A 27,845-nucleotide genomic window follows, 5' to 3' on the forward strand; every position below is an offset into this window, starting at 1 on the left:
TAACAAATTCAATATTGTAGTTTATTTAGTTTCAACAGAAGAAAATAAAATAAAAGATAAAGGTTTAGAAGAATTAATGTTCATCTGCTATCCAGGAGCAATATGTCTGAAGACGCATTCATTTCTAGTTCCACCTGGGATGTTGGTAAAAATCATACGTGTACGCTGAATTGAAATAAAGGAGTGAGAAAACATAAGAATGTGGAATACAATTGATTTAAGAGACAGTTGTAGGACACTAAAGGATCACGATCAGTCTGTATATGTACAAGGGGTGGACGTGTGCTGTCTGGGACAGGGGCCGATAAGAGAGGAAAGGCTATGGAAGACATTGGGAAAAATGAATGAGTTTTCCCAACAACAAACTCACTAAAGCATCATGATGAAGGGCCAAGGATGGGAAAATTGACAATGTGCTATACAGACAACCCATGCTATCATGAACAGCGTGGAGGAGGACAAAGAGGGGATAACGGTGGTAACATATCTACCTTGACATTGTTTAACAACAAGGTGGTGAGCTGGCAGAATCGTTAGCACACCGGGCGGAACACTTAGAGGTATTTTGTCTGTCGCTACATTCTGGGTTTAAATTCTGCTGAGGTCGACTTTGCCTTTCATCCTTTCAGGGTCAATAAATTAAGTACCAGTTGTGTACTGGGGTCAATCTAATCGACCAGTCCCCTCCCCAAAAATTTCAGGCCTTGTATCTATAATAGAAAGGATTATTTAACAACCATGTTCCACCTGGAATGAGTTGGACAGTTTAATAAGGATCTGATGAGTGCAAGGATGTTATCAGGCTCCAATGTCTGTTTGGCAAGGATTTGGGGGATGGATGGAAATCCTGTGCACATGTATACAAGTGGCACCTGACCCCCTTGAAAGTCCATTAGTTTTGCAGAGCGTCCCACTCTGCTGCCTAGTGCTGTCTGATGGCTACTGAGATCACTGAAGAAGTGTTCCACGTGGTAAATGGTAGTACTGAGGCGCCCTCTGGTCTATTGTGTCCCCTTCTATGATAAACACACATTTTGTTGTATGTCCGGATACTTTTGATCACCTAGGTCACATGCACGCAAAGGTATGCACACAGAGATACATGCAAATGTTCCATGCACACATGCACATTCATGGAGATGCATGCATGGAGAGAGAAATGAGCATACATGCAAATACACTTACACACACAATTACATACATGAGCACATGCACACACAAGCCTATAGACAAGTGCATATATGTACACACACAACTGCACATATGCACACATAACATATGCACACGTACATACATAACATGCATAAGTGCATACATAACATGCACACATAGCTGCATATGTATGCACAACTGCATTTATGCACATGCATACAACTGCATTCATGCACACACAACCCCATTTATGTACACACACACACAAAACCATATACAATTGCATGTATACACACACAAGCTATACACAGCTACATGCACATGTGCACACATGCAGGCACACACACATTCACACACCTTCACGCATGCACATACACATACACACAAAACATGTTTTAAAAACAGACAAATCTAAGATTTCTTTCTAATTAAATCTAACAAAGAAATAAATGTAAAACAAGAAAACAGATTTTTTAAAAAAAACTCAATATAACAAAAAAAACAACTCATTTAAATAATAAGCTCTTTGATCTCAGGTCTGCTCAGTTTAGGTTCGCCTGGGGTTAAACATCACCATCAACAACAACAACCACAATAACAAAACAAAAAAAAAAGATATCTCATCATCTTTCTTGTTGTGCAGCCAAAACTTGTCTGGCGTGTATGTTTGTAAACAATTATTAAGTGTCGTAATTACCTGTAACTATTTCAAAGTGAGTTCGTTTGGTATGAAATGATTCAGCTTATTAATTATCCAATCACTACTGGAAACTCCTTTGGTAAAATCTCGGATGAATCTAGAAAATGGTAAATCACAAACTGAATTCATTTCATCATTTCTTATAATTAAGAAATATATGCACAAGTGTACACACACACACACACTTAGAGTTGAAATAAAAACTAAAATCTTTCTCCTGTCTACTCTCTCATCATTACTATTCTGCTACTCTTCATTTCCTCTCACCACCATCATCCTCACTGGTCACCCCCACCCCTTATCACATTCACTACAACCACCCATATACCCTACCCAACCTTTACAGTTGTCACCTACTCTTCCCTATCTTGCCCATTTGTCATCCACTTCACACACACACATGGCTGTATGGTAAGACATTTGCTACCCAACCACATGGATCCAGGTTCAGTCCCAATGTGTGGTACCTGGGGCAAGTGTCTTCTACTATAACCTTGGGCTAACCAAAGCCTTGTGAGTGGATTTGGTGGACGGAAACTGAAAGAAGCTTGTCATGCATGCATGCACATGTGTGTGTGTGTGTGCGTGCGTGCACTTTTGTGTCTGTTTGTCCCCCACCACCATTTGACAATCGATATTGGTGTGTGTGCCTCACTATAACTTAACAGTTCAGTAAAAGAGCCCAATAAAATAAGTAGTAGTGTTGATCCATTCAATAATAAAAGAAAAATTCAAGGTGGTGTTCCAGTATGGCCACAGTCTAATGACTGAAACAAGTAAAAGATAAAAGACAAACACACATACATATCATCCTCATTTAACATCCAGTCTCCATGCTATTGTTATGGCTTGACAGGAACTGGCAAAGCCAGGGGCCACACCAAACTCTATCCAGTCTCTACAGTTGTCACCTACTCTTCCCTACCTTCCCTATATATCATCCACTTCACACTTGCTCTTGCATTTGTCCGCTTCCCTTACTCATTCCCCACTCTCCCATATACTCTTGCAACCTCTACCCACCCACATACCTCATTCATCAGTTGTGACCTCTACCCACCCCTCATCCCAGCAATTTTTTTTATCTCTTCCCCACTCTATTCCAATCACCTCCTACACTCCTCTTTGAAATTGTGACTAGTTACGTAACTTCTCTACGGCAAGAAACCAGTTCTGCTCTGAACCAATCTTTCATATTTTAACTCCCTCCACATCTCCTGGCATAAAGCTGCCCACCTGCCTTGGGGTTCATAGTCTTGCATGCTGCTGCATGGTGACCTCACTGGTGCTGGTGCCAAATGGAAAGCACCTAGTAGACGCTGTAAAGTTGTTAGCATTAGGAAGGGCATCCAGCCATAGAAACCATGCCAACGGAAACGCTGGGGTATGATTCAGTCCTCGTACCTGTCAGATAGTCAAACCATCCAATGCATAGCTGCATAGAAAGCAGGCATTGGTTTCAAATTGTGGCACAAGACTAGCAATTTCAAAGGAGGGGATAAGTCAATTACATTGACCCCAGTGTGTAACTGGTACTTATTTTATCAACCCTGAAAGGATGAAAGGCAAAGTCAACCCTGGCAGAATTTGAATTCAGAATGTAAAGATGGACAAAATGTCAATAGAAAGCAGACATTAAAGGATGAGGATTGCTGTGTGATTAAGGCATTCATTTTTCAACCGTGTGACTGCAGGTTCAATCCCAAAGGAGGACTCCTTAGGCAAGTGTTTTCTTCAGTGGGACAAGGATTAGGTTGACAGGGATCAGGGGTCAGAGAAGACAACACTAACTTACCGATAATTGCAGACATAAAGAAGTTCGGTGTTTGCCCGGACAAATTCATAATATTCTCGGGGATCTTTCTGTTTGGCGTCGTAGAATCCATGGAATCCTTGGAAGACAACAGTGATCTCGACAAATCGTTGATCTGGCGGGAAGAAGGTGAGGAAAGAAAGTTAGAGAAACAGACGAAGAGAGAGAGTCAGAGAAAAGGAGAGAGAGAGAGAGAGAGAGAGAGAGAGAGAGAGAGAAAGAGAGATAGAGAGAGAAAGAATCAGAAAGAGAGTGGAAAAGAAAGAGTGAAAGAACCAGAGTCACATGCATATATGTCTTTGTGTGTGTGTGTGTGTGTGTGTGTGTGTGTGTGTGTGTGTGTGTATACATACATATATAGGGTTGGCCAAAAGTCACCTGACAGTAAATCAAAATTCCATAAATACTATTTGTAATTCTGTATTGACACGAATGGAAAAATGTGTTGCTCCAGAAGGACTTCAGTTTGAACAATTTTCATGATGTTTCATAATTAGACACTTTTATAAAATTCATTCAGTTGTTAAACATAAATAAATCTTGGAATTGAATGGTTTTGGTTTACTGTCAGGTGGGTTTTGGCCAACCCTGTGTATGTGCATCATCATCATTCAAATCCGTTTTCCATGCGGGCATGGGTTGGACAGTTTGACAAGAGCTGGCAAGGTCAGGAGCCACAGCACCAGGTTCCATTGTCTGTTTCAGAATGGTTTCTACAGGTGGGTGCCCCTTCCTAATGCCAATCATTTTACAGAGTGTACTGGTGTACTAGTGTGTGTGTGTGTGTGTGTGTGAACACACCTGGATCTTCAGATGTTGGGCCTCACACAGGGGACAACAAGGGGTCAGGACTGTTAAACCATCCAATCCATGCCAACATGGAAAACAGGTGCTAAATGATGATGATTATACACACACACACACACACACACACCAAAATCATCAAAAATCTATTGATAGCTAATGTAAACAGATTCATAAACTACCAAAATCCAGTAATATTAGAGAAATTTTATAGACATGCACACAAACACACATTCACAGAATCCTTTAATATTCCTGACCAGTAACCTTCCAATTCTAGTACCAATGATTAATGGACCGCCAGGAAATGACTAGAATTTCAAAAGCAAAATTCCTTACACTTCTTGGAACAATGGCTCTAAGAGTGGCATAAAATGAAGCATGAAATGACGAAGCTAGTTAGCAATTAAGAATCTTTACTATGAAGATGAAAGACTGCATCATCATCATCACCACCACCACCACCACCCCACCCTGTATGAGTGTAATGAGTGTCATCTAGTCATCATTATTCCACAAGATAAATGGTGCCAAAGAAAGCAAATGAATTCTTTAAAAATGTAAAAGAAACCACAAAATGTCTGAAGCCAGAATGGTAATTCAATTTCTGGGTTTTCTAGATTATTAACCACATCTATAGATATACCTATCTAACGATTGATCTATTGATCTACCCAATCACATAGTTCTGGGTTCAGTCCCTTTGTGTGACACCATGGTCTTCTACTACAGCCCAAAGACAATTAAAGCCATGTGAGTGGATTTGGTAGACAGAAACTGAAAGAAGCCCGTCAATAATGTATGTATGTATATCATCATCATTTAATGTCTGTTTTCCATGCTGGAATGGGTTGGACAGTTTGACCAGAGCTGGAATGGGTTGGACAGTTTGACCAGAGCTGGAATGGGTTGGACAGTTTGACCAGAGCTGGAATGGGTTGGACAGTTTGACCAGAGCTGGAATGGGTTGGACAGTTTGACCAGAGCTGGAATGGGTTGGACAGTTTGACCAGAGCTGGAATGGGTTGGACAGTTTGACCAGAGCTGGAATGGGTTGGACAGTTTGACCAGAGCTGGAATGGGTTGGACAGTTTGACCAGAGCTGGAATGGGTTGGACAGTTTGACCAGAGCTGGCATGCTGGGGAGCTGCACCAGGTTCCAGTCAGATGCTTTGGCTTGGTTTCTATGGCTGGATGCCCTTCCTTATGCCAACCACTTCACAGAGTGTACTGGGGGCTTTTCACATGGCACCAGCACAGATGCCCACGTGTGTGTGTGTGTGTGTGTGTGTGTGTATGTGTGTGTGTGTGTGTCCTAACATCACTTGACAAGTGTTGGTGTGTTTACATCCCCTAACTTAGTTTGGTAAAAGAGACCAGTAGAATAAGTAAAAGGCTTTAAAAAAAAACGAAAAAGTATGGGGGAGGGTGATTCATTCAACTAAAATTCTTTAAGGGACTGCCCCAGCATGACCACAATCTACTGCCAAAAACAAGTAAAAAATTTAAACACAAGTATAATATAAATACACCTACACAGAGACAGACCGACAGATATGTAACTGTAAATGTGTAGATGAAAGGTGAAGTCAACGTTGGTAGAATTTGAACTCAGAATGTAAAGACAAGAAATGTCCTGAAACATTTTGTCCAGCATGTTAATGATTCTGCCAGCTTGCCGTTTTATTAAAGTGACTCAGATTCATAAACAATACAATGAGAAGATATTTCTCTGCTCGTTATCATAAAATTATCTCCAAGTTTTACGGATTTGTTTCAATAATTGCAAATTTAATTGCATTTCATTTCATTGTTGTGCTTTTTTTATTATTTTTGAAACTAAAACGAGACGCTGTAATTACACAACAAAATCTCAGGCTTGAACTTTTTCTCACCCACGTTATCTCGACACAACATTGGGTTGTCCTTCAGGCAAAGTAAATCTATCAAGATGGAAAACAAACTAGCAATACAATTATGTCATTAAACAGTTTAACTTCTTTGTTTTAAATTCTGGAAAACTTTTAAATCATTTTATCTTTAATAGTAGACAAACACATATAGATGCACACACAGGTACACATACACACACACAGACCCACACACAAAGATTGGACTACTGACCACATGGTCATTGGTTCAAATCACTGAGGTAGCATTGGGTTAAAACCTATAACTGTATCCACCTCAGTTTACTTGACTGACAAAGAGGTTTCACTCCTGCATCTGCTTAAACGATGATGACAATCAGCTTCTTTCAGTTTCCATGGATCAAATCCACTCACAATGCTTTGCTAGACCTGGGACTATAGCAAAAAAACACTTACCAAAGTGCCATGCAGTGGGGATGAACTCAAAACCACATGGCTGGGAAACAAATTTAACCATCATCATCATTTGTCTTCCATGCTGGTATGGGCAGGATGGGCTGAAAGGAGCCAAGAGCTAAAAGACCCCCATCAAGTTCCAATGTCAGTCTGTTCCTTGTTTCTTCTATGGTTTAATGCTCTCTCTAACATCAAGCACTTTACAGTATACACCAGAAGCTTCTTTTTCATGACACCAACACAAGTGAGCTGACCAAGTACCTGGCAGGTCAAAGAAAAAGACCCCCTCAACTGATTGGAGTTGTAGTAGAGAGAATGGGGATGGTTTTTATGCCAGGCATTGAGAGGCTAAAGTATGAGAGAGAGAGAGGTAAGCAGAAGTGTCATGCTATAAGGGAGGTACATGACTACCCCACATCATATAATGATGATGATATATATATATATATATATATATATATATATATATATATATATATATATATATTCATGGGAGAATATACAAATAATAACAACAGACGAGGACAGGTGGTGTAAATAACAAAAGTATATATTAGTATGACGCTCGGGAATACGGAAAGTCTTTGACGTTTCGAGCTACGCTCTTCAACAGAAAGAATACGGAGACAAGGAGAAAAACACGGAGAAAAAAAATTGAATAGTGTTCAGTCAACGGTCAATCATAATAATGTATATTATTATATATATATTCATACACAAAACACACATATACACACACAAGCACACATACACACAGATACAGAAACATGCACACACACATATACACACAAACACACACACACAAATACACACACACACAAACATACACATACATATGTATATTATATATACACACAATGAGCTTCTTTCAATTTCTGTCTACCAAATCCACTCCCAAGGTTTTGGTCGGCCCGAGGCTATAGTATAAGTCACTCGCCCAAGGTGCCATGCAGTGGGACTGAACCCGGAACCATGTGGTTTGGAAGCAAGCTTCTTACCAAACATACAGAGAAACTGACTAAATATACAACAACCAAACCAAAGACAAAAAAATATATTGATAAATTAGATGTGACAGTAATTTCCAAGCAGAGATTTCCCTTTCCTTGCTTGTATATTAATTAGCAAAATATGAAGTGTGACACACCTCACTTCACACTCCATAAAATTAAACCCAAGGGACGTTCTGGCCCCTATTTACTCACACATCACTTAGTAAATACGGTAGACCCACTCATCCATGAGACGGAGGTTATTCTCCTTATTTCTCGAATTTCCCATCACTTATCATTACTCTAAATATTATTTCCACTTGGACTTAAAAGATTGCATTACTAAATATTCAGTTCTCTCCCGTTTGACTATGTCTTTATTTATTTCATGCGGGATTTATTTTTAAACCAAAGCCTCTAATTTTGTACGAAACATTGCACAAAGTGATTTACAAAATGAATCCAGAGAAACAATTTGTGCAACAATGTGGAGATTATGTAGAGTTTCATGAGATCAGATGTTTCTGCAGACATTATCATCAGCATCATTATTATTATTATTATTATTGATCATCATTTACCTGATGATATTGTAGACTAAAGATTGATTTAACTGTGGAATTAAAGAATTTCAAAATAAAGAAATGGATGGAACTTCAATGTATGACATCCGTCAGAATAATTCCCTGGAATAATAACAATAATAACCGTTTCTGCTATAGGCTCAAAGCCTGAAATTTGGTGGGGAGGAAACAAAGGGAACTCATGTGAATTTTCTGAAACTCCTTTCCCCGTCTTTGGAAAAAATTTTTCTCAAAAACAAATTCTGATATAGTTCTATATTTAAGAGATGAGGAATTATGTACATTATTTACATTTGGCATAGTGGTTAAGAGCACGGGCTACTAACCCCAAGATTACAAGTTCAATTCCAGGCAGTTACCTGAATGATGATAATAATAATAATATTGATAATAATAACAACAACATTGAAAAATACCTTAGGAATGAGAACCCAGGTTTGAAATTTCCCCAAAACACCTGATGAAGGCTGGAGAGTATATCAGCCGAAATGTTGTGTTAACAACAAACAAGATGAGGACAAATATCTGTCAAATGTAAATAATGTAAATTCTGATATAATCTACACCGTCTGAAGCATATTTGTAAAAAGATTCAATTAAAAAAAATACCTATTTTTTGGAAAGTTATGAGGAAACAAAGAGAACTCGTATGAATTTCCTGCAACCCCTCTCCCCACCCCTGGAAAACTATTTTCACCACAACAAATTCCAATATAATCATAATCTACACCATCTGAAGCATATTCATAGAAAATTTCATTAAAAAAATATCCACTTTTCTGAAAGTCATGAGGAAACAAAGTTGGGGGGGGGGATGAGGCACTCTTGTGCAAGTATGCCCAAAGTGTTCCATGTTGCCATTAAAAGGTTAGCAATGAGAGGCAGCAGCAAATGCAATGATTAACGGAGGATAATGCCTCAACTGTAAACGTAAAATGATGAAGACATGGTGACTGCTTCTTGCTAGAATGTCAATCTTGATTGCTCAATTAAAGGCTGGTATTTAAGATATTCAACATACATTATGTACATTCGATTGATCTATTGGATCATATTAAATACCATTGGGGTAGACTGTCATCACAACAGCTTTCTTACATTACAGACAACAATGCACTTTACCAGACTTAAAGCAGTAAACGTGGCTGTGTGGTTATGAAGTTCGCCTTGCAACCACATGGTTCCATGTTCAGTCCCAAGGCACGGCACATTTATGTTTTATTTGTTTTACTCATTAGACTGTGGTCACGATGGGACACCACCTTGAAAAATGTTAGGTGAATGAATTGAACCCAGTACCTTTTGCTTCCACACCTTAAACTTCTCCTCTAGTTCTGATAGTGACTGCGCAATTAGTGCAAGGTCATCAGCATAGAGGAGCACCCAGGGGCAACCTGTCTTGAATTCCTGTGATCGCCTGGAGGACTATGATAAATAGGAGGGGGCTGAGGACGGAACCTTGGTGGACCCCTACCTCTACCCGGAATTCATTACTGTACTCATTTCCAACCTTCACCTTACTGACAGCATCTCTGTACATGGCTCGCACAGCTCTCACTAACCATTCTTCTATCCCAAGTTTCCTCATTGACCACCAGATAAGGGATCGGGGGACCCTGTCAAAGGCTTTCTCCATGTCAACGAAGGCCAGGTACAGAGGTTTATCCTTGGCTAGATATTTCTCCTGCAGCTGTCTCACTAGAAATATGGCATCAGTGGTGCTTTTACCTGGCACGAACCCAAACTGCATCTCATCTAAATTGATTTGCTCCCTAATTAGTTGGGCTATGACCCTCTCCGTAACTTTCATAACCTGATCTAACAGCTTGATGCCTCTGTAATTATTAGTGTCTAAAGCGTCACTTTTACCTTTGTAGCAGTTTACTATGGTGCTGCTACACCAGTCATTGGGTATGACTCCTTCGTGTATCACCTGGTTCGTAATACGGGTGACTAGGCTGTAGCCAACACTGCCAGATATTTTGAGCATCTCTGCAGTGATTCCTGATGGGCCGGGGGCTTTCCCTGTCTTCATACTCTTAATTGCTTTATCTACCCTGGTACTATCAACTCGGATAGCTGGTCCCTCTATTGGGTCGACATACGGCAGGCTCTCTTTCTCCCATTCATTCTCTTTATTAAGCAATCTATCGTAGTGGCATCTCCAGACCTCTTTCTTTGCATCCTCATTTAGTGCAAGCGTACCATCATCCATGCGAACACATTTCTCTCCTACATCACTATTCTCTCTCCTACACTGTCTTGCAACACGAAATACCTCGAGTCTTTGGTCCTCACGGCGCAGAACATTGGCAAATCTTTTCTTATCTGCTTCCCCTCTGGCTAAGACAAATATCCGTTAATTGTAAATAATATAAATAAATTCCTCATCTCTTAAATATAGAACTTTTTTTTTTAAGCCTGATATGTATTCTTTCTGTTTACATCCAGGATGTGCTGCCTAGGTAGGCAAGGTAGACAGTGCCAGCACTAGACAAGTGTGGTCGGTGCCTGTCACTGCCTGATTGGTCCTCGTGCTGGTGGCACGTAAAAAGCACCCATGAAATTGCCAGAAAGATGGCAAAAGGTCATCGAACAAAATGGAAAATATATAATTGATTAAAATTGATTCTTTGTATGAAAAAAATTGCTTTTATTTCACACTAAAAAATTGAAATTACTTTCTTGCCAACCCAATATAAGGTGCAGGCATGGTTGCGTGGTAAGAAACTTGCTTCCCAACCACATGGTTCCAGGTTCAGTCCCACTGCATGGCACCTTGGGCAAGTGTTTTCTTCTATAGCCATGGGCCAACCAAAGCTTTGGGAGTGGATTTGGTAGACGGAAACTGAAAGAAGCTCATAGTGAGTGAGTGAGTGAATGAGTGGGTGGGCAGGCGGGCGGGCGAATGAGCGAGATAGTGAGTGTGTTTGTGTGCCTGTGTTTGTCCCCCCATCATCGAATAACAACGGATGTTGGTGCGCTTACGTCCCTGTAACTTAGCGGTTCAGCAAAAGAGACCAATAGAATAAGTACTAAGCTTACAAAGAATAAGTTCAGGGGTCGATTTGCTCGACTAACAGGCAGTGCTCCAGCATGGCCGCAGTCAAATGACTGAAACAAGTAAAAGAACAAAAAAAAGAATATGAATATAGGTGCAAGCATAAGTGTGTGGTAAGAAGCTTGCTTCCCAACCACATGGTTCCAGGTTCAGTCCCACTGCATGGCACCTTGGGCAAGTGTCTTCTTCTATAGCCTCAGACCGACTAAAGCCTTGTGAATGGATTTGGTAGACAGAAACTGAAGAAAGCCCTACGTGAGTGTGTGTGTGCCCACCACTGCTTGATAGCCGGTGTTGGTGTGTTTACCTCCCTATAACTTAGCAGTTCATCAAAAGAATCCAAAAGAAGAAAGACCAGGTTAAAAAGAAAAAAAAGAAAGCCTTGAGGTCAATTCTTTCAACTAAAATTCTTCAAGCATGGCTGCACTCCAATGATTGAAACAAGGCAAAGATAAAAGATACACATACAGTTGCAGATAAAACCATTCTTATCAAGCAGGAAGATCTGCTTAGTCTCTAAGGTGCCATTAATAAAGATCATATAAACACAGCAACCAAAATGGGGTTTCTCTGAAGGATCTCTGGAGCAATGTTAGTCGGCAAGGCATCATCATCATCATCATCTTCGCTGTTTAACGTCCACTTTCCATGCTGGCATGGGTTGAATGGTTTGACTGGGGACTGGCAAGCTAGGGTCTAGTCTAATCTGGCAAGGTTTCTATGGCTGGATGCTCTTCCTAATGCCAACCACTCCAAGAGCGTAGTGGGTGCTTTTTACAGGCCACCGGCACATGGGAGCCAGTCAGGCAGTACTGGCATCGACCATGCTTGAATGGAACTTTTTGTGTGCCACTGGCATCGACCACACTCAAATGGTGTTTTACATGCCACCGGCACAGGGGCCAGTCAGGCAGTACAGGCATCGACCATGCTTAAATGGTGCTTTTTATGTGCCACTGGTATGGGTGACAGTCAAACGGCACTAGCATCGGCCATGCTCAAATGGTGCTTTTTACATGGCACCAGCACAGGTGCCAGTTAGGCGGCACTGGCATCAGCCACAACTACAAGTGCCGCCTGTAACTCAGAAATGTAATTCAGAAATGAATGCATCTCTCCATGTCAAGCAGCTACTCTTCCATATTGAGAGGTCACAACTCTGGTACTTATGAACACGTGATGAGAATGTCATGGGAAAGAACTGCAAGACAAATTCTTCAAGCTAAGCCAATCAGTAGAATACCTAGGGTTAGACAAAGAATGAGATGATTGGATAATATCCATAGTCTCAATTGGTCACACTTGGAAATCTAGCCAGAGAGTCTAATGAAGGTTGCTTCTGACAGGACCCTATGGAAGAGGTGCCTGAAGACTCTACCCTCACAATCCTCCAAGAACAGCTGGGGCAGAAGGTAAATGGATGGATGGGAATACAGTTGCTCTCCTTTTCATGCAAGCAACACTCACAACCACGAGGAGAGAATAATAAACAACTTACTTTCATTGTCATCAAACATCATTCCGATTTCATAAATAAAACGCAGGAATATGTCTTCGGGTTTAATAGCTAGTGACGTTCTTTGACTGAAGCTTAGGTCGGCATAGTTATTCTGGATTTCTTGGAGAGCCTGAAAAATGGCAAGGAAAAGAAAGATACAAGCATATGAGACACTAATTTAGTTTTGAGGGAAATTCAGATAATCTTAGATTAAGTAGTAGTAGAACTAGTACCAGCAGCCACTGCTGCTGTTTTCATTATTATCGTCGTCGTTTAACGTCCGCTTTCCATGCTAGCATGGGTTGGACGATTTGACTGAGGACTGGTGAAACCAGATGGCTACACCAGGCTCCAATCTGATTTGGCAGTGTTTCCACAGCTGGATGCCCTTCCTAACGCCAACCACTCAGAGAGTGTAGTGGGTGCTTTTACGTGTCACCCGCACGAAGGCCAGTCAGGCGGTACTGGCAACAGCCACGCTCATCTCGCTCGAGAAACCTCATGTGTCACCCGCACAAGAGCCAGTCCAGGGGCACCAGCAACGATCTCGCTCGAAAATCCCACAACAACCCCACACAAGAGCCAGTTCAGGGGCACCGGCAACGATCTCGCTCGAAAAACCTCATGTGTCGCCCACACAAGAGCCAGCCCAGGGGCACCGGCAACGATCCCACTCGGAAAGATTTCATGTGTCGCCCGCACATGAGCCAGTCCAGGGGCACTGGCAACAATCTCGCTCGAAAGATTTCATGTGTCGCACGCACATGAGCCAGTCCAGGGGCACTGGCATCGATCCTGCTCGAAAGATTTCATGTGTCTCCCGCACATGAGCCAGTCCAGGGGCACTGGGAACGATCCCGCTCAAAACATTTCATGTGTCACCCGCACAAGAGCCAGTCCAGGGGCACTGGCAACGATCTCGCTCGAAAGATTTCATGTGTCGCCCGCACATGAGCCAGTCCAGGGGCACTGGCATCGATCCTGCTCGAAAGATTTCATGTGTCTCCCGCACATGAGCCAGTCCAGGGGCACTGGGAACGATCCCGCTTGAAACATTATTATATATATATATATATATATATATATATATATATATATATGTATAATGTATTTGTTGTTTCAGAAGGCTACCAATGGTTTCATGCATGAAAATCTCAACAATTGTCAAGCCTGTCACATGAGAACGTTGGTATTCACCTCCATCTTGAATGCGTGTATGTGCATACATGTGTGTGTGTGTGTGTGCATGCAATAGAAAAAAAAAGAAACCCGTAAAAAATTATGTTAGCGTGTGTGTGGGTGTGTGTACATATACAATAAAGGCCAATACCAATCTATGTGAGAAAGATGGTGATGTATGTATATGAATATGTACATAAACTTATTTTGGATTTTGGTAGATGGTCAGAAATTTTGAGAGAAGTGGGTAAGGTGATAGCATAACACATCAGTACTTAACTAGTACTTTATTTGATCAGCTCTGGAGGGAGAGGCTAAGTACGTATGCGTGTATATATATATATATATATATATAATAATGATAATATAAATATATGCATATATACATACATATATGTATCTACTTACATATATATGTACATATACATGCGTATAAGGGACAGGACATCAAAAAAATGTGAACAAAATGAGAAACGAGAACGTAATAAACAAAAACATAGAAAACGAACTTTTTCCGAACAACGAAAAAAAGAAACAAACAGGGAAACGAGACAGGCAACATAAAGAACATTCCCTTCATCAGTTGTCCCCTGTTTTGCCAGCATGGAAGACAGTCGTTAAACGACGATGATGATGATGATGAGACAGACAGACAGACACCTAGCTAGACAGTCAGACAGACAGACAGCTAGCTAGACAGACAGACAGACACCTAGCTAGACAGTCAGACAGACACCTAGCTAGACAGACAGAGATATCTTGTCCATAGACAAACAAACACAAAAGAACACAATACCCCTGCCTTAGCGAAGGTGGAGGTAATAATGACTCCCATGTACAGAAATGCATTACCCTTTTGACTATTTTGTCTTGCAAGATAACACTCTCAGTTTCAAAATAAAACCAAGATTATAGTATAGCTTATGACCAGATTAAAATGGCTCATCCATGAATTAGCAAACGTTGGATGACAACTCAAATAGATGAAGATGGAGAAAACCCTGGGGAAGGATTGGGAGATTGTTTGGTTAGACTGTCTCGGTAGAAAATACACTGGAAAAATTGTACATTATTTACATTTGACGGATATTTGTCCTCATCTTGTTTGTTGATAAAACAACATTTCGGTTGATATACTCTCCAGCCTTCATCAGGGGTCTTAGGAAAATTTCAAACCTGGGTTTTCATTCCTGAGGTATTATTAATATTCAGGTCACTGCCTGCAATCAAACTTGAAATCTTGGGGTTAGTAGCCCGTGCTCTTAACTACGCCATATGCCCATGGTTAAGAGCACGGGCTCCTAACCCCAAGATTCAGAGTTCAATTCCAGGCAGTGACCTGAATAATAATAATGATATCGAAAAATACACTAGGAATGAGAACCCAGGTTTGAAATTTCCCCAAGACACCTGATGAAGGCTGGAGGGTATATCAGCCGAAACGTTGTGTTAACAACAAACAAGACGAGGACAAATATCCGTCAAATGTAAATAATGTAAATAACGTAAATAATTCCTCATCTCTTAAATATAGAACTGGAAAATTTAATAAATGGAAATATAAGATGCAGACTTCTGTAGTCAATGAACTGGAGAGGATTATAGCATGGTGTGATTTTTTTTTCTCTTTTACTTGTTTCAGGCATTAGACTGCGACCATGCTGGAGCAAAGCCCTGAAGAATCTTTAGTCAAATGATTCGATCCCGATGCTTTTTGTTTTTTTTAGCCAGCTACATAATCTACTGATCTCTTTAGCTGAACTGCAGTTACAGGAATGTAAACACACCAACAATGGTTGTCAAGCAGTTATTGGGAACAGACACACACACACAATGCATGTTGTCTACCAAATCCACTCACAAGGCTGTAGAAGAAGACACTCGCCCAAGGTGCCATGCAATGGGACTGAACCTAGAACCATGTGGTTTGGAAGAAAGCTTCTTACCACACAGCCATGCAGTTTGTTGAAACTGAAATAATTACAACACAGAGAAGCCATTTAAATCGTTCAAAAAGACAAAAAAAAAACGTTTAGCACTAAAACAAAACAAAATAAAATAAATATAACTGTAATAGTAAATGGTACTGCGTCAGTTTCGACGATGAGTAACTGGATGTTTGATCAACTGGACTATCTACTCACTGGATTAGTAGCATGTGAGTAGCTGAGTACTCCACAGGCAAGTCACCATTAATGTAGCTCTGAAGTAGAATCAGGGGGTATTGTGCGTGACAAGGCTATACCTTTTGAATTGCGGGTACAAACCACCCTGACGGCCTTCTAAACAAATTTCCCGTCTACGCAAATAAAGACGGCCAAGTTAATTATCAATCCAAGGTAAATAACTCTAATAATGTTATATTGATTAAGGGAAATAACTCCCATGATTCCTTATAACTGTATTGAGCAGGCAACCAGATATTTATATACCACTGGTCACAATGCGCTTCCAATTCTGTTTTGATATCGCCAGTCTTTCCCTCTTGACCCAAACTGCTTAACCTTTTCAACCCGGGATTTTTTCTCAAGACGGTAATGGCGGCAGGGCGGCGTTTTACGCATGCCAGCATTTTGCACAAACTCTGATCATACGTCTGGCACTACCAAACTTTTCTATCTTTGAAATCTGCTCACAAGTCTGTAATCAGTCCAGGGCTATAAGGGAAATAACTCACCCAAAGTACTACTTGTACGTACAGTAGCACTGCCCGAGGGTGGGCTGAGCAATCTCCAACTAATAAGTTCACTTTGTCCCTTAGGAATGCTGACTACATCCAACGGTCAGCCACAGTTGAGGCTGTAATGGATACCCATTCCTGGGTCCACTGCCAAAAACTATAGACACAGGGGCCTGATTGTGCTTGCACGTCGGCCAGCCACATCCGCAATTGTCCTCCAGCTCTTTTGTGCCAACTTGGGAGGGGAGCCAGGCCAACTACCTTGCATATGAATTCCCTTGAAGAAGGGGTCCAAGACACCTGAAGAGCTTGTTGCAAATTTCTTACCTACACAGTCATGTCTGCATTCATAAAATCGTTGAATTTAAAATTAAAAAAGGTGAGGAGACCTATTGAGACAAGAACATCAACATCAACAGCAATATCAAAATCAAATCAAATGGAAATTGTAATTGAGACCGCTGTGCCGGTAGCACATAAAAAGCACCATCTCAACATAGCCGATGCCAGTGCCGCTTTGACTGGTTTCTGTGCCGATGGCACGTAAAAAGCACCATCAAACTGTAGTCGATGCCAGTTCCTCTGGCTCCTGAGCCAATGGCACGTAAAAAGCACCCACTACACTCTCAGAGTGGTTGGTGTTAGGAAGGGCATCCAGCTGTAGAAACACTGCCAGATCAGATTGGGGCCTGATGCAGCCTTCTGGCTCACCAGACCCCAGTCGAACCGTCCAAACCATGCCAGCATGGAAAACGGACGTTGAACGATGATAATGATGAAGAAGAAAAAAAAGGGGAAAAAAACACAAGCACTACTTACTTCAGGTTCCACAATGTGTTGAAGCTCATCGAAATCTCCTTCTGCCAAACAGTTAGAAACATAATTAATGGCCTGCAATTAAAAGAATTAGAAAATTGAATTCTTTATTTATGTCCCATCATCTTGGTTTTATGGAAATTGGATGATTACAAAAAAACAAGGGGGGGGTTGTTTTAAGATTTTTGTATCCAGTTTAACCCTTTTGATACCAACCTCTCCAAGACTGCCCCTGACTGTATGATACAAATTTCCCATTTTTAACTCATTAGCATTTACACCAACCACATCAGGCCCAAATATTCTGCCTATTTTATGCCCAAACTGGCCAGATCCAGCCTCTCACACTTACCTGACAATGTCATTCTAAAAATAAAGAACCACATCATCAAAATCTCAAAGCACTGTGATAATGTATAAATTCAAATTAATTCAAAACAATCTGAATAAATAAGCATTATATTTGACAGAAAAATCTGGATACCAAATGGCTAAAGTGATATAAAAGAAATATTGCAAAAAAAAAAAAAAAAAAAAAAAAAAAAGGTGGGGGGTATGCTTCAAATAAATCAGGCGTTAGACTATAAGCTCTGGATATTTTGAGGTACTTCTTTGCAGGTTACTGCAGTTCACATAACAGAGAGGAACAGATACCAGACGTTTGTTTGGCCGAGGGAAGTTCCCTAGGAAGAGATTTTAGCCCCTGATCACTAAAGGAGTCAATGCAAAGACCTGTGGAGGCAAGGGATATCAAAATCGCTGACATGGCTGATGACAGTACTGCCTGATTGGCAGTCGTGCCAGTGGAACGTTAAAAGCACCATCCAAGCATGATCATTGCCAGTGCCGCTGGACTGGCTCCTGTGCAGGTGGCACGAAAAACAAAGAGAGCACCATTCGAGCGTGGTCATTGCCAGTGCCGCTGGACTGGCTCCTGTGCAGGTGGCACATAAAAACCACCTTTTGAGCGTGATTGTTGCCAGAACCACCTGACTGGCCCTCGTGCTGGTGGCACGTAAAAGCACCCACTACACTCTCAGAGTGGTCGGCGTTAGGAAGGGCATCCAGCTGTAGAAACCTTGCCAGGTCAGATTGGAGCCTGGTGCAGCCTCCTGGCTCACCAGTCCTCAGTCAAACTGTCCAACCCATGCCAGCATGGAAAACGGACGTTAAACAGTGATAATGATGCTTGGTGGTTTATGAAAGAATTTTTGTCTCTTTTTAGCAATTAGATAATTTTGAAAACTCCAACAAAAATCAGAATAACAATGATTAATGATAATCTTTCGAGTATTGGGATAAGGCTAGTAACTTCGAAGGGAGGGTACAAACCAGTTACATCAACTCCCACTGCTTAACTGGTGCTTATTTTATCAATCCCAACCGGATGAAAGCAACGGCAACCATGACAGAATTTGAACTCGGAATGTAATTATGGGAAAAATATTGCAAAGCGTTTTTTCATGCCAGCTCACCACTATAATAATAATGATTATTATAATAATAATAATGATGATGATGATGATGATGATGATAATGATGATGATTGTAATAATAATAATAATAATGATTATAATAATAATGATTATAATAATGATGATTATAATAATAATAATGATGATTATAATAATAATAATAATAATAATGATGATTATAATAATAATAATAATAATAATGATGATTATAATAATAATAATAATAATCAGCTGAATGCAAGAAACTGGATCGAAGTGATCAATGCTTTAGCCATACCAGTCATGACTTACAGTTTCAATATTACTAACTGGTCAATTACTGAAACATGTAATCTCGACAGAAAAATACGAAAACTATTGACAATGCATAGAATGCACCACCCTAAGGCAGATATAGAATGATTTTACCTGCCAAGAAAAGAAGGTGATTGTAGACTTTTACAACTGGAATTAACAATGGAAATTGCTATGATTGGCCTAGACACCTAGCTGAAAAACTGTTATGATTGGATGTTAAAACTTGTCTCAAAACTTGGAAACAAGAAAGCATCTTACTCAGTGACAAAACAGGCAAAGGAATATCTGAGTGAATTCCAAATACAACAAACTCCAGAATTAGACATACAAGAAACAAGTGCAGAAAAAGCTAAGCGCATGAAAATCTGTGCTAAAACTGCTGCCTTAGATATTCTGACTGATAAATGGCAAGAAAAACCTCTCAGTGGCAAATACCCAAAGAGAGCGAATAATGCCAGTTGACAAAGCCCTTATCCATCAATGGCTAATGGCCTCTGGATGATCATTAGTTCACAACAAAGCTCAACTCTCACTTATGACTCCAAGCAGCTGGTTGTGCAAGCCGGCGATCATGCCCTGGGACCTCCACTCGACAGTGGTGCTAAATTAAGTGAGGGGCAACAGCAGTTAGACTGCTGTTGTGGCTGTGAGGAGTCAGGCTGGGAGCGAAAAGTTTGTTACTTATTTCTTTATTACCCACAAGGGGCTACACACAGAGGGGACAAACAAGGACAGACAAACGAATTAAGTCAATTATATCGACCCCAGTACGTAACTAGTACTTATTTAATCGACCTCGAAAGGATGAAAGGCAAAGTCGGTGGTTTTTGAACTTAGGACGTAGCGGCAGACGAAATACCACAAAGCATTTCACCCGGCATGCTACTCGCTCCCAGGCAACTGTGGGCAACTTAACCAAGGAAAACCTCAACCTGAGCCCCACCGATGCAAGCCATACTACATGCAAACACCCTAGAACTAAATGGAATCAGGAAGAGTATAAACTAGTAATGGAAGCATACTACATGGCAGTAGTCACACCATCAGAAGATAACACAACAAAAAGGACTTATCAATTATGGAGACAACAAAATCCAACTTCAAGGTTAAATATGGATCTCAACAAGTTAGGGAATGTCCGAAGAGATATCATTAAAACCAGGAGGCTCTGAGCTGGGAGAAAGAAAAGAAAAAGTCAACAGATCTTACCGTATAACACCAAATACAAATGAAATAGAAATAGGGACTACAGAAAACCAAGAAGAGGATGTATTTGAGGAGCCCTCTGTGGATAATGAAATAGAAGAACCTGTAAAACAACAAATAGTGATATGGATAGGGAGAAATATTTGGAACTAAAAGAAATACAGAGTAAATTGGAACAGGTAAAAGTACACGACAAAGCACAGACAGAGAGCTCCTACCAAAAGTCAGTATGGATAAGAACCTGAAGGGAGCCAAAAGGGATCGAATTGAAAAGATCCTAAAAAAAGAAGAAAAAAGAATAAAGAAAAGGGAATATATGCACACACACACACACATGTGAGAACATAGGTGCAGAACGAGAAGAAACAGTTCTCGAATACCACAAAGTAAAATATAGTATAATAATTAATAGTGACTGAGGCAGTGTGAACACTCTAAAGGATAGGTTCTCAAAGTGGGTGCCACCGCCCACAGGTGGGCACTGGTACCTAAGGGAACGGTAGACAAAAAGGAGGCGTTGGGAGGGAGGCAGTGGATTGGGGGACGCTATGAATTTATTATGATATTATTACAGTATTATATATATATATATATATATATATATATATATATATATATATCATCATCATCATCGTTTAACGTCCACTTTCCATGCTAGCATGGGTTGGACGATTTGACTGAGGACTGGTGAAACCGGATGGCAACACCAGGCTCCAGTCTGATTTGGCAGAGTTTCTACAGCTGGATGCCCTTCCTAACGCCAACCACTCAGAGAGTGTAGTGGGTGCTTCTACGTGTCACCCGCACGAAAACGGCCACGCTCGAAATGGTGTCTTTTATGTGCCACCCGCACAAGCCAGTCCAGGGGCACTGGCAACGATCTCGCTCGAAAATCCTACGGGAGCCAGTCAGACGGTACTGGCAACGGCCACGCTCAAAATGGTGCATCTCATGTGCCACCCGCACAAGAACCAGTCCAGGGGCACTGGCAACGATCTTACTTGGCTTGCCGGGTCTTCTCACGCACAGCACATTTCCAAAGGTCTCGGTCAGTAGTCATCGCCTCGGTGAGGCCCAATGTACGAAGGTCTTGCCTCACCACCTCAGCCCAGGTCTTCCTGGGCCTACCTCTTCCACGGGTTCCCTCAACTGTTAGGGTGTGGCACTTTTTCACGCAGCTATCCTCATCCATTCTCACCACATGTCCATTACCAGCGCAATCGTCTCTCTTGCACGCCACAACTGATGCTTCTAATGTTCAGCTTTTCTCTCAAGATACTTACACTCTGACGGGTATTCACATTGACATTACACATCCAACGGAGCATACTGGCTTCATTCCTTGCGAGCTTACGTATGTCCTCAGCAGTTACAGCCCATGTTTCACTGCCATGTAGCATGGCTGTTCGTACGCATGCGTCATACAGTCTGCCTTTTACTCTGAGTGAGAGTCCCTTTGTCGCCAGCAGGGGTAAGAGCTCTCTAAACTTTGCCCAGGCTATTCTTATTCTAGCAGCTACACTTTCAGCGCACCCACCCCCACTACTAACTTGGTCGCCCAGATAGCGGAAGCTATCGACTACCTCTAGTTTTTCTCCCTGGAATGAGATAGAAGTTGTTTCCTGTTTGTTTACAGTCTTTATTGCACCTGAACATCTGCCACAAACAAAAACTAACTTGCTAGTTAACCTGCCTTTGATGTTGCTGCACCTCTTATGTGTCCATAGCTTGCACCGGGTACATCTTATAGAGTTACTACCTACTCCTTTTCTACATACTGAGCAGGGCCATCTACCTGAAGGGGTTTGTGTTTTATCTACCTTCCTACTTATTAGGATTTTGGTTTTAGCTAGGTTGACTCTAAGGCCCTTCAATTCTAGACCTTGCTTCCACACCTGAAACTTCTCTAGTTCTGATAGTGACTCCGCAATTAGGGCAAGGTCATCAGCATAGAGGAGCTCCCAGGGGCAACCTGTCTTGAACTCCTCTGTGATTGCCTGGAGGACTATGATAAATAAGAGGGGGCTGAGGACGGAACCTTGGTGGACCCCTACCTCTACCTGGAATTCATTGCTGTACTCATTTCCAACCCTCACCTTACTGGCAGCATCTCTGTACATGGCTCGCACAGCTCTCACTAACCATTCTTCTATCCCAAGTTTCCTTATTGACCACCAAATAAGGGATCGGGGGACCCTGTCAAAGGCTTTCTCCATGTCAACGAAAGCCAGGTACAGAGGTTTATCCTTAGCTAGGTATTTCTCCTGCAACTGTCTCACTAGAAATAAGGCATCAGTAGTGCTTTTACCTGGCACGAACCCAAACTGCATCTCATCTAAATTGATTCGCTCCCTAATTAGTTGGGCTATGACCCTCTCTGTAACTTTCATAACCTGATCTAACAGCTTGATGCCTCTGTAATTATCTGTATCTAAAGCGTCACTTTTACCTTTGTAGCAGTTGACTATGATGCTGCTACACCAGTCATTGGGTATGACTCCTTCGTGTATCACCTGGTTCGTAATACGGGTGACTAGGCTATAGCCAACACTGCCAGATATTTTGAGCATCTCTGCAGTGATTCCTGATGGGCCGGGGGCTTTCCCGGTCTTCATACTCTTAATTGCTTTATCTACCCTGGTACTATCAACTCGGATAGCTGGTCCCTCTATTGGGTCGACATACGGCAGGCTCTCTTTCTCCCATTCATTCTCTTTATTAAGCAATCTATCGTAGTGGCATCTCCAGACCTCTTTCTTTGCATCCTCATTTAATGCAAGCGTACCATCATCCATGCGAACACATTTCTCTCCTACAACATCACTATTCTCTCTCCTACACTGTCTTGCAACACGAAATACCTCGAGTCTTTGGTCCTCACGGCGCAGAACATTGGCAAATCTTTCCTTATCTGCTTCCCCTCTGGCTAAATAAACCTGTCGCCTAGCCTCCCTTCTGGCACATTGGTACAATTCCCTGCTACCACCGTTCTTCCAGTCCTTCCAAGCCTGTTTCTTTTGTCTAATAGCCCTGTCTACCTCCTTGTTCCACCACCACGTTACTCTGGGTCGGGAGGGGACCTTACACCACCCACAAATCTGGTCGGTGGCTTTCAACAGGTTGTCCCGCAGAAATCTCCAATTGTCTTCCACGTTGTATGATGCTATATCCCCTTCTATTTCGTTAAATGCTTCAAGTAACTTGTCTCTAAGTCTCTGTCCGTTTGCAGGGTCTTTAAGCTTCCACACCCTTCTCCTCCAAGCCTGTCTAATTCTATATATATATATATATATATATATATATATATATATATATTTCTATCTCATTCCAGGGAGAAAAACTAGAGGTAGTCGATAGCTTCCGCTATCTGGGTGACCAAGTTAGTAGTGGGGGTGGGTGCGCTGAAAGTGTAGCTGCTAGAATAAGAATAGCCTGGGCAAAGTTTAGAGAGCTCTTACCTCTGCTGGCGACAAAGGGACTCTCACTCAGAGTAAAAGGCAGACTGTATGACGCATGTGTACGAACAGCCATGCTACATGGCAGTGAAACATGGGCTGTGATTGCTGAGGACATGCGTAAGCTCGCAAGGAATGAAGCCAGTATGCTCCGCTGGATGTGTAATGTCAATGTGCATACCCGTCAGAGTGTAAGTATCTTGAGAGAAAAGCTGAACATAAGAAGCATCAGTTGTGGTGTGCAAGAGAGACGATTGCGCTGGTTTGGACATGTGGTGAGAATGAATGAGGATAGCTGCGTCAAAAAGTGCCACACCCTAACAGTTGAGAGAACCCATGGAAGAGGTAGGCCCAGGAAGACCTGGGCTGAGGTGGTGAGGCAAGACCTTCGAACATTGGGCCTCACCAAGGCGATGACTACTGACCGAGACCTTTGGAAATGTGCTGTGCGTGAGAAGACCCGGCAAGCCAAGTGAGATCGTTGCCAGTGCCCCTGGACTGGCTCTTGTGCGGGTGGCACATAAGATGTACCATCTTGAGCGTGACCGTTGCCAGTACCGCCTGACTGGACTTTGTAGGGTTTTCAAGCGAGATCGTTGCCAGTGCCCCTGGACTGGCTCTTGTGCGGGTGGCACATAAAAGACGCCATTTCGAGCGTGGCCGTTTTCGTGCGGGTGACACGTAGAAGCACCCACTACACTCTCTGAGTGGTTGGCGTTAGGAAGGGCATCCAGCTGTAGAAACTCTGCCAAATTAGATTGGAACCTGGTGTTGCCATCCGGTTTCACCAGTCCTCAGTCAAATCGTCCAACCCATGCTAGCATGGAAAGCGGACGTTAAACGATGATGATGATATATATATATATATATAGTATATGGCTGTGTGGTAAGTAGCTTGCTTACCAACCACAGGGTTCCGGGTTCAGTCCCACTGCGTGGCACCTTGGGCAAGTGTCTTCTACTATAGCCTTGGGCCGACCAAAGCCTTCTGAGTGGATTTGGTAGACGGAAACTGAAAGAAGCCCGTCGTATATATATATGTGTGTGTGTGTGTGTGCATGTATGTATATATGTTGTGTATCTGTGTTTGTCCCCCCCAACATCGCTTGACAACCGATGCTGGTGTGTTTAGGTCCCCGTAACTTAGCGGTTCGGCAAAAGCGACCGATAGAATAAGTACTAGGCTTACAAAGAATAAGTCCTGAATAAGTGACTGAAACAAGTAAAATAATAAAAAAAAAGAAAAATACATAAAAATAGGGGTGGGGAAGCTGAGGGTATTATGTGGCTAAGAGGGAGGCGGTGGCCCACAAAGTTTGAGAACCTCTGCTCTAAAGTAATTTTAATCTCGGACTTAACGTGGATGTTGTGTTAAAACACAAAATATTGTGTTATTTACTTTGAGAGGATCACTCGTATAGACTCGTGGTACACAGAAGCATTAAATATAGTGTTTTATTGAAGTTTAAAAAAAAACTTCACAAATTGTTTTCGAAGTTTTTCAGCTTCACTAAAACAATTGAGAGAGAGAGAGCGGGGGAGGACCAAAACAATAGAATACTGAACAGCTGACAATTTGTTGTTATCTTATCGTTTTGTTTTAAGGACAAAATACTGTTTCACTCTCAACGGTCGGAGCCATGTAGAGTTCCGAAAAATCAATATTCCAACTGCATCATTTATGGAATCGGTAAATGTTTCTGTATAGGTAGAATTTGTACACCTCACTAAATATTTTGTAGTTCCGTCACTTGTACTTTTTAAGCTTATATCATTAGAGTATTTAAGAATGAAAAAAAAATTTCGCCGGCACTGCATCTAAAACTGCAGCTAGTAAAGAGATATATTATGCCAAATGTCCTCAATGGGGCAGAAACTTGAACAATGTACACAGTTATGGAGAAAAAAACAGAAGCCTTTCAAAGGTAGATCGTTCGCAGACTGGACAGAATAAGCTGGAGAGACGGGTTAACTAATGCAATACTGAAAAAAACTAAACGTGCAAAGGTATCTATTATCGAGAATCAAGTGCACAAAGCTATCATGTTTTGGAAAGATAATGCACCACGATTCACCTTTCTGTGTTGACGGGAAGAGCAAGAGGTTATCAAAGACTTTTGTTCACAGACGACATTGAAGAATGGACCGAAAAGAGGAGCCATGCTGTTTGTATGCATGCAGCAGAACAGAGGGAACTAGAAAGTAATTGGGTAAGCCACTCACTGGACACAGAAAGGGCACCTAGCTAAAGATGGCTAATCATTACGGCATCATCGTTGGTTTTCATTCCCAAAGAGTTGATAAAATTAATAATATACTGACAGACGTTCAACTGAAGACATTTCCCCCTCACAGAAATTCGTGTTGTATGCAAGAAACTAACATTTGCCAATAATATTAACGAAATATCTCATAACATTTTAAATAGTTGCGAAAAGCTTCGATAAAACACTGATTGTTGGGGGAGGGGGGATTTTCATTCATTGATTCGTTAATGAGAGAGAAATTCTATAGGAGGAGGGCTGGGTTGAGCTAAGTTCATGCATTGTTTCTGACAAACTGACTTATCTGAGAAATACTGGCAATGTTTGATATAATAATTAAATAACAGTTTTTCTCGAGTTTTTTAGTTGGTTACCGTGAGCGACCAGAGATTTCGACAACCGAGTTAAGCTGAGACCAGTTGTTCTCTTTAGGGTCACAAAAAAAAATTTCACCCTCAACAGCTGCTAACAAGACCCAAAATGGAATATTGGTCCCTCATTTGAGGCGGTGCAATTGCTATACATACAAACATCCTCGATGCATACCCCGTCTCCTCCTAAAAACACTCGAGTCTCCCACAAACACATTAATCCACAGACAGTTTCTTCACTCAGTATTTTTTTAATTCTACGACAGTGGCTTCATCTCCTCCAACTTAGGTGCATCTATCTCACCTGTCTGGAAGGGCCTTGCAATAGCCACGGGCACAGTTCCCTTCCTTTCAGTTCAAACCATTGAAAAAGAAAATTAAATAAAATAAACAAACTTTAGAAAAGTATAATATGACTTGCTCAATGTTAAATCATATATATTTTTCCTTATTTTTCATAAGTACACACCTGTTCTGAGCCAGTTAGGAAAGAATCTATGGAAAAGCTGTGATCATAATATCCTTGAATTAATTTAGAAAACCACCAGTTTCGGAAGGATTTTATCGGACTCGGCCAGATTATTTCAGGAAAATCCATTAATTTCAAACAGGGTTTATCCGATTTGTCATCGTGATATGATCTGTGTAAAAAAGTTCCAAGTCGAGCAGCAGTAGCATATCGCTGCTTGGAGAGAATTAAAGAATGTGTTGAATGAAATGACTTGTGTGAAGAGTGTCCCTGTAGAGGTCGATGCAAAGCTATCGGGTTTCTTTTAACATTGGCATGCGAAAAGTTTAGAAACCGAATCAGCTTAACCTTGTTGGCATGAAGATATTTCCTAGAAAGTAAGGACATTGAAAGAATAACGTTAGAAGCGGCGGAAAGACAGTGTCTGTGATAATTAAGGACATATCTCAGCCCTGAAGCTGCCATGCTTAGGTTTGATGGTGGAACAAGGTCTTACACCGCTTAACGGTTGACTTTTATACAGATACGGTTGTTTAGTTCTCATTCTTTATTCAACAGAAAATTAAAAGACACCTTTAATTGATATTTATCATCTGAAATAATTTTTGAAATATAAATTACAATTTATAATATTTATTTGCACAATGTGTAAAGATGAATGAAACCTCTGTTTCTGGTATAAAATATGAAGAGGGACTATTT

The 27,845-nt window shown here is 41.3% G+C and overlaps 1 protein-coding gene across 1 annotated transcript; it reads right to left on the reverse strand.

Annotated features, from left to right (window-relative positions):
* LOC106873696 (m-AAA protease-interacting protein 1, mitochondrial) lies at positions 1 to 27,608 on the reverse strand. The gene is made up of 6 exons (XM_014921169.3): positions 27,144 to 27,608; positions 17,610 to 17,681; positions 12,932 to 13,061; positions 3,648 to 3,780; positions 1,850 to 1,949; positions 1 to 165 (listed from the first exon to the last, which is right to left on the reverse strand). The coding sequence occupies exons 1-5, from the start codon at positions 27,606 to 27,608 to the stop codon at positions 1,856 to 1,858; spliced, it is 894 nt and encodes a 297-aa protein (XP_014776655.1). The 3' UTR covers positions 1 to 165; positions 1,850 to 1,855.
* Positions 27,609 to 27,845: the final 237 nt, after the last annotated feature.

The sequence above is a fragment of the Octopus bimaculoides genome, chromosome 2 (genome assembly GCF_046866305.1).
Source record: "Octopus bimaculoides isolate indiv1 chromosome 2, ASM4686630v1, whole genome shotgun sequence".
NCBI classification, from domain to species: domain Eukaryota; kingdom Metazoa; phylum Mollusca; class Cephalopoda; order Octopoda; family Octopodidae; genus Octopus; species Octopus bimaculoides.

Coding starts and splice junctions, on each gene's coding strand:
- LOC106873696 (XM_014921169.3), bottom strand. CDS start 27,608: ATGGCAGCTTCAGGGCTGAGATATGTCCTTAATTATCACAGACACTGT. Junction 13,062..17,609: donor AACACATTGTGGAACCTGAA/GTAAGTAGTGCT, acceptor GCCATTTTTCAG/GCTCTCCAAGAAATCCAGAA. Junction 3,781..12,931: donor GATGTTTGATGACAATGAAA/GTAAGTTGTTTA, acceptor TCTTCCCGCCAG/ATCAACGATTTGTCGAGATC.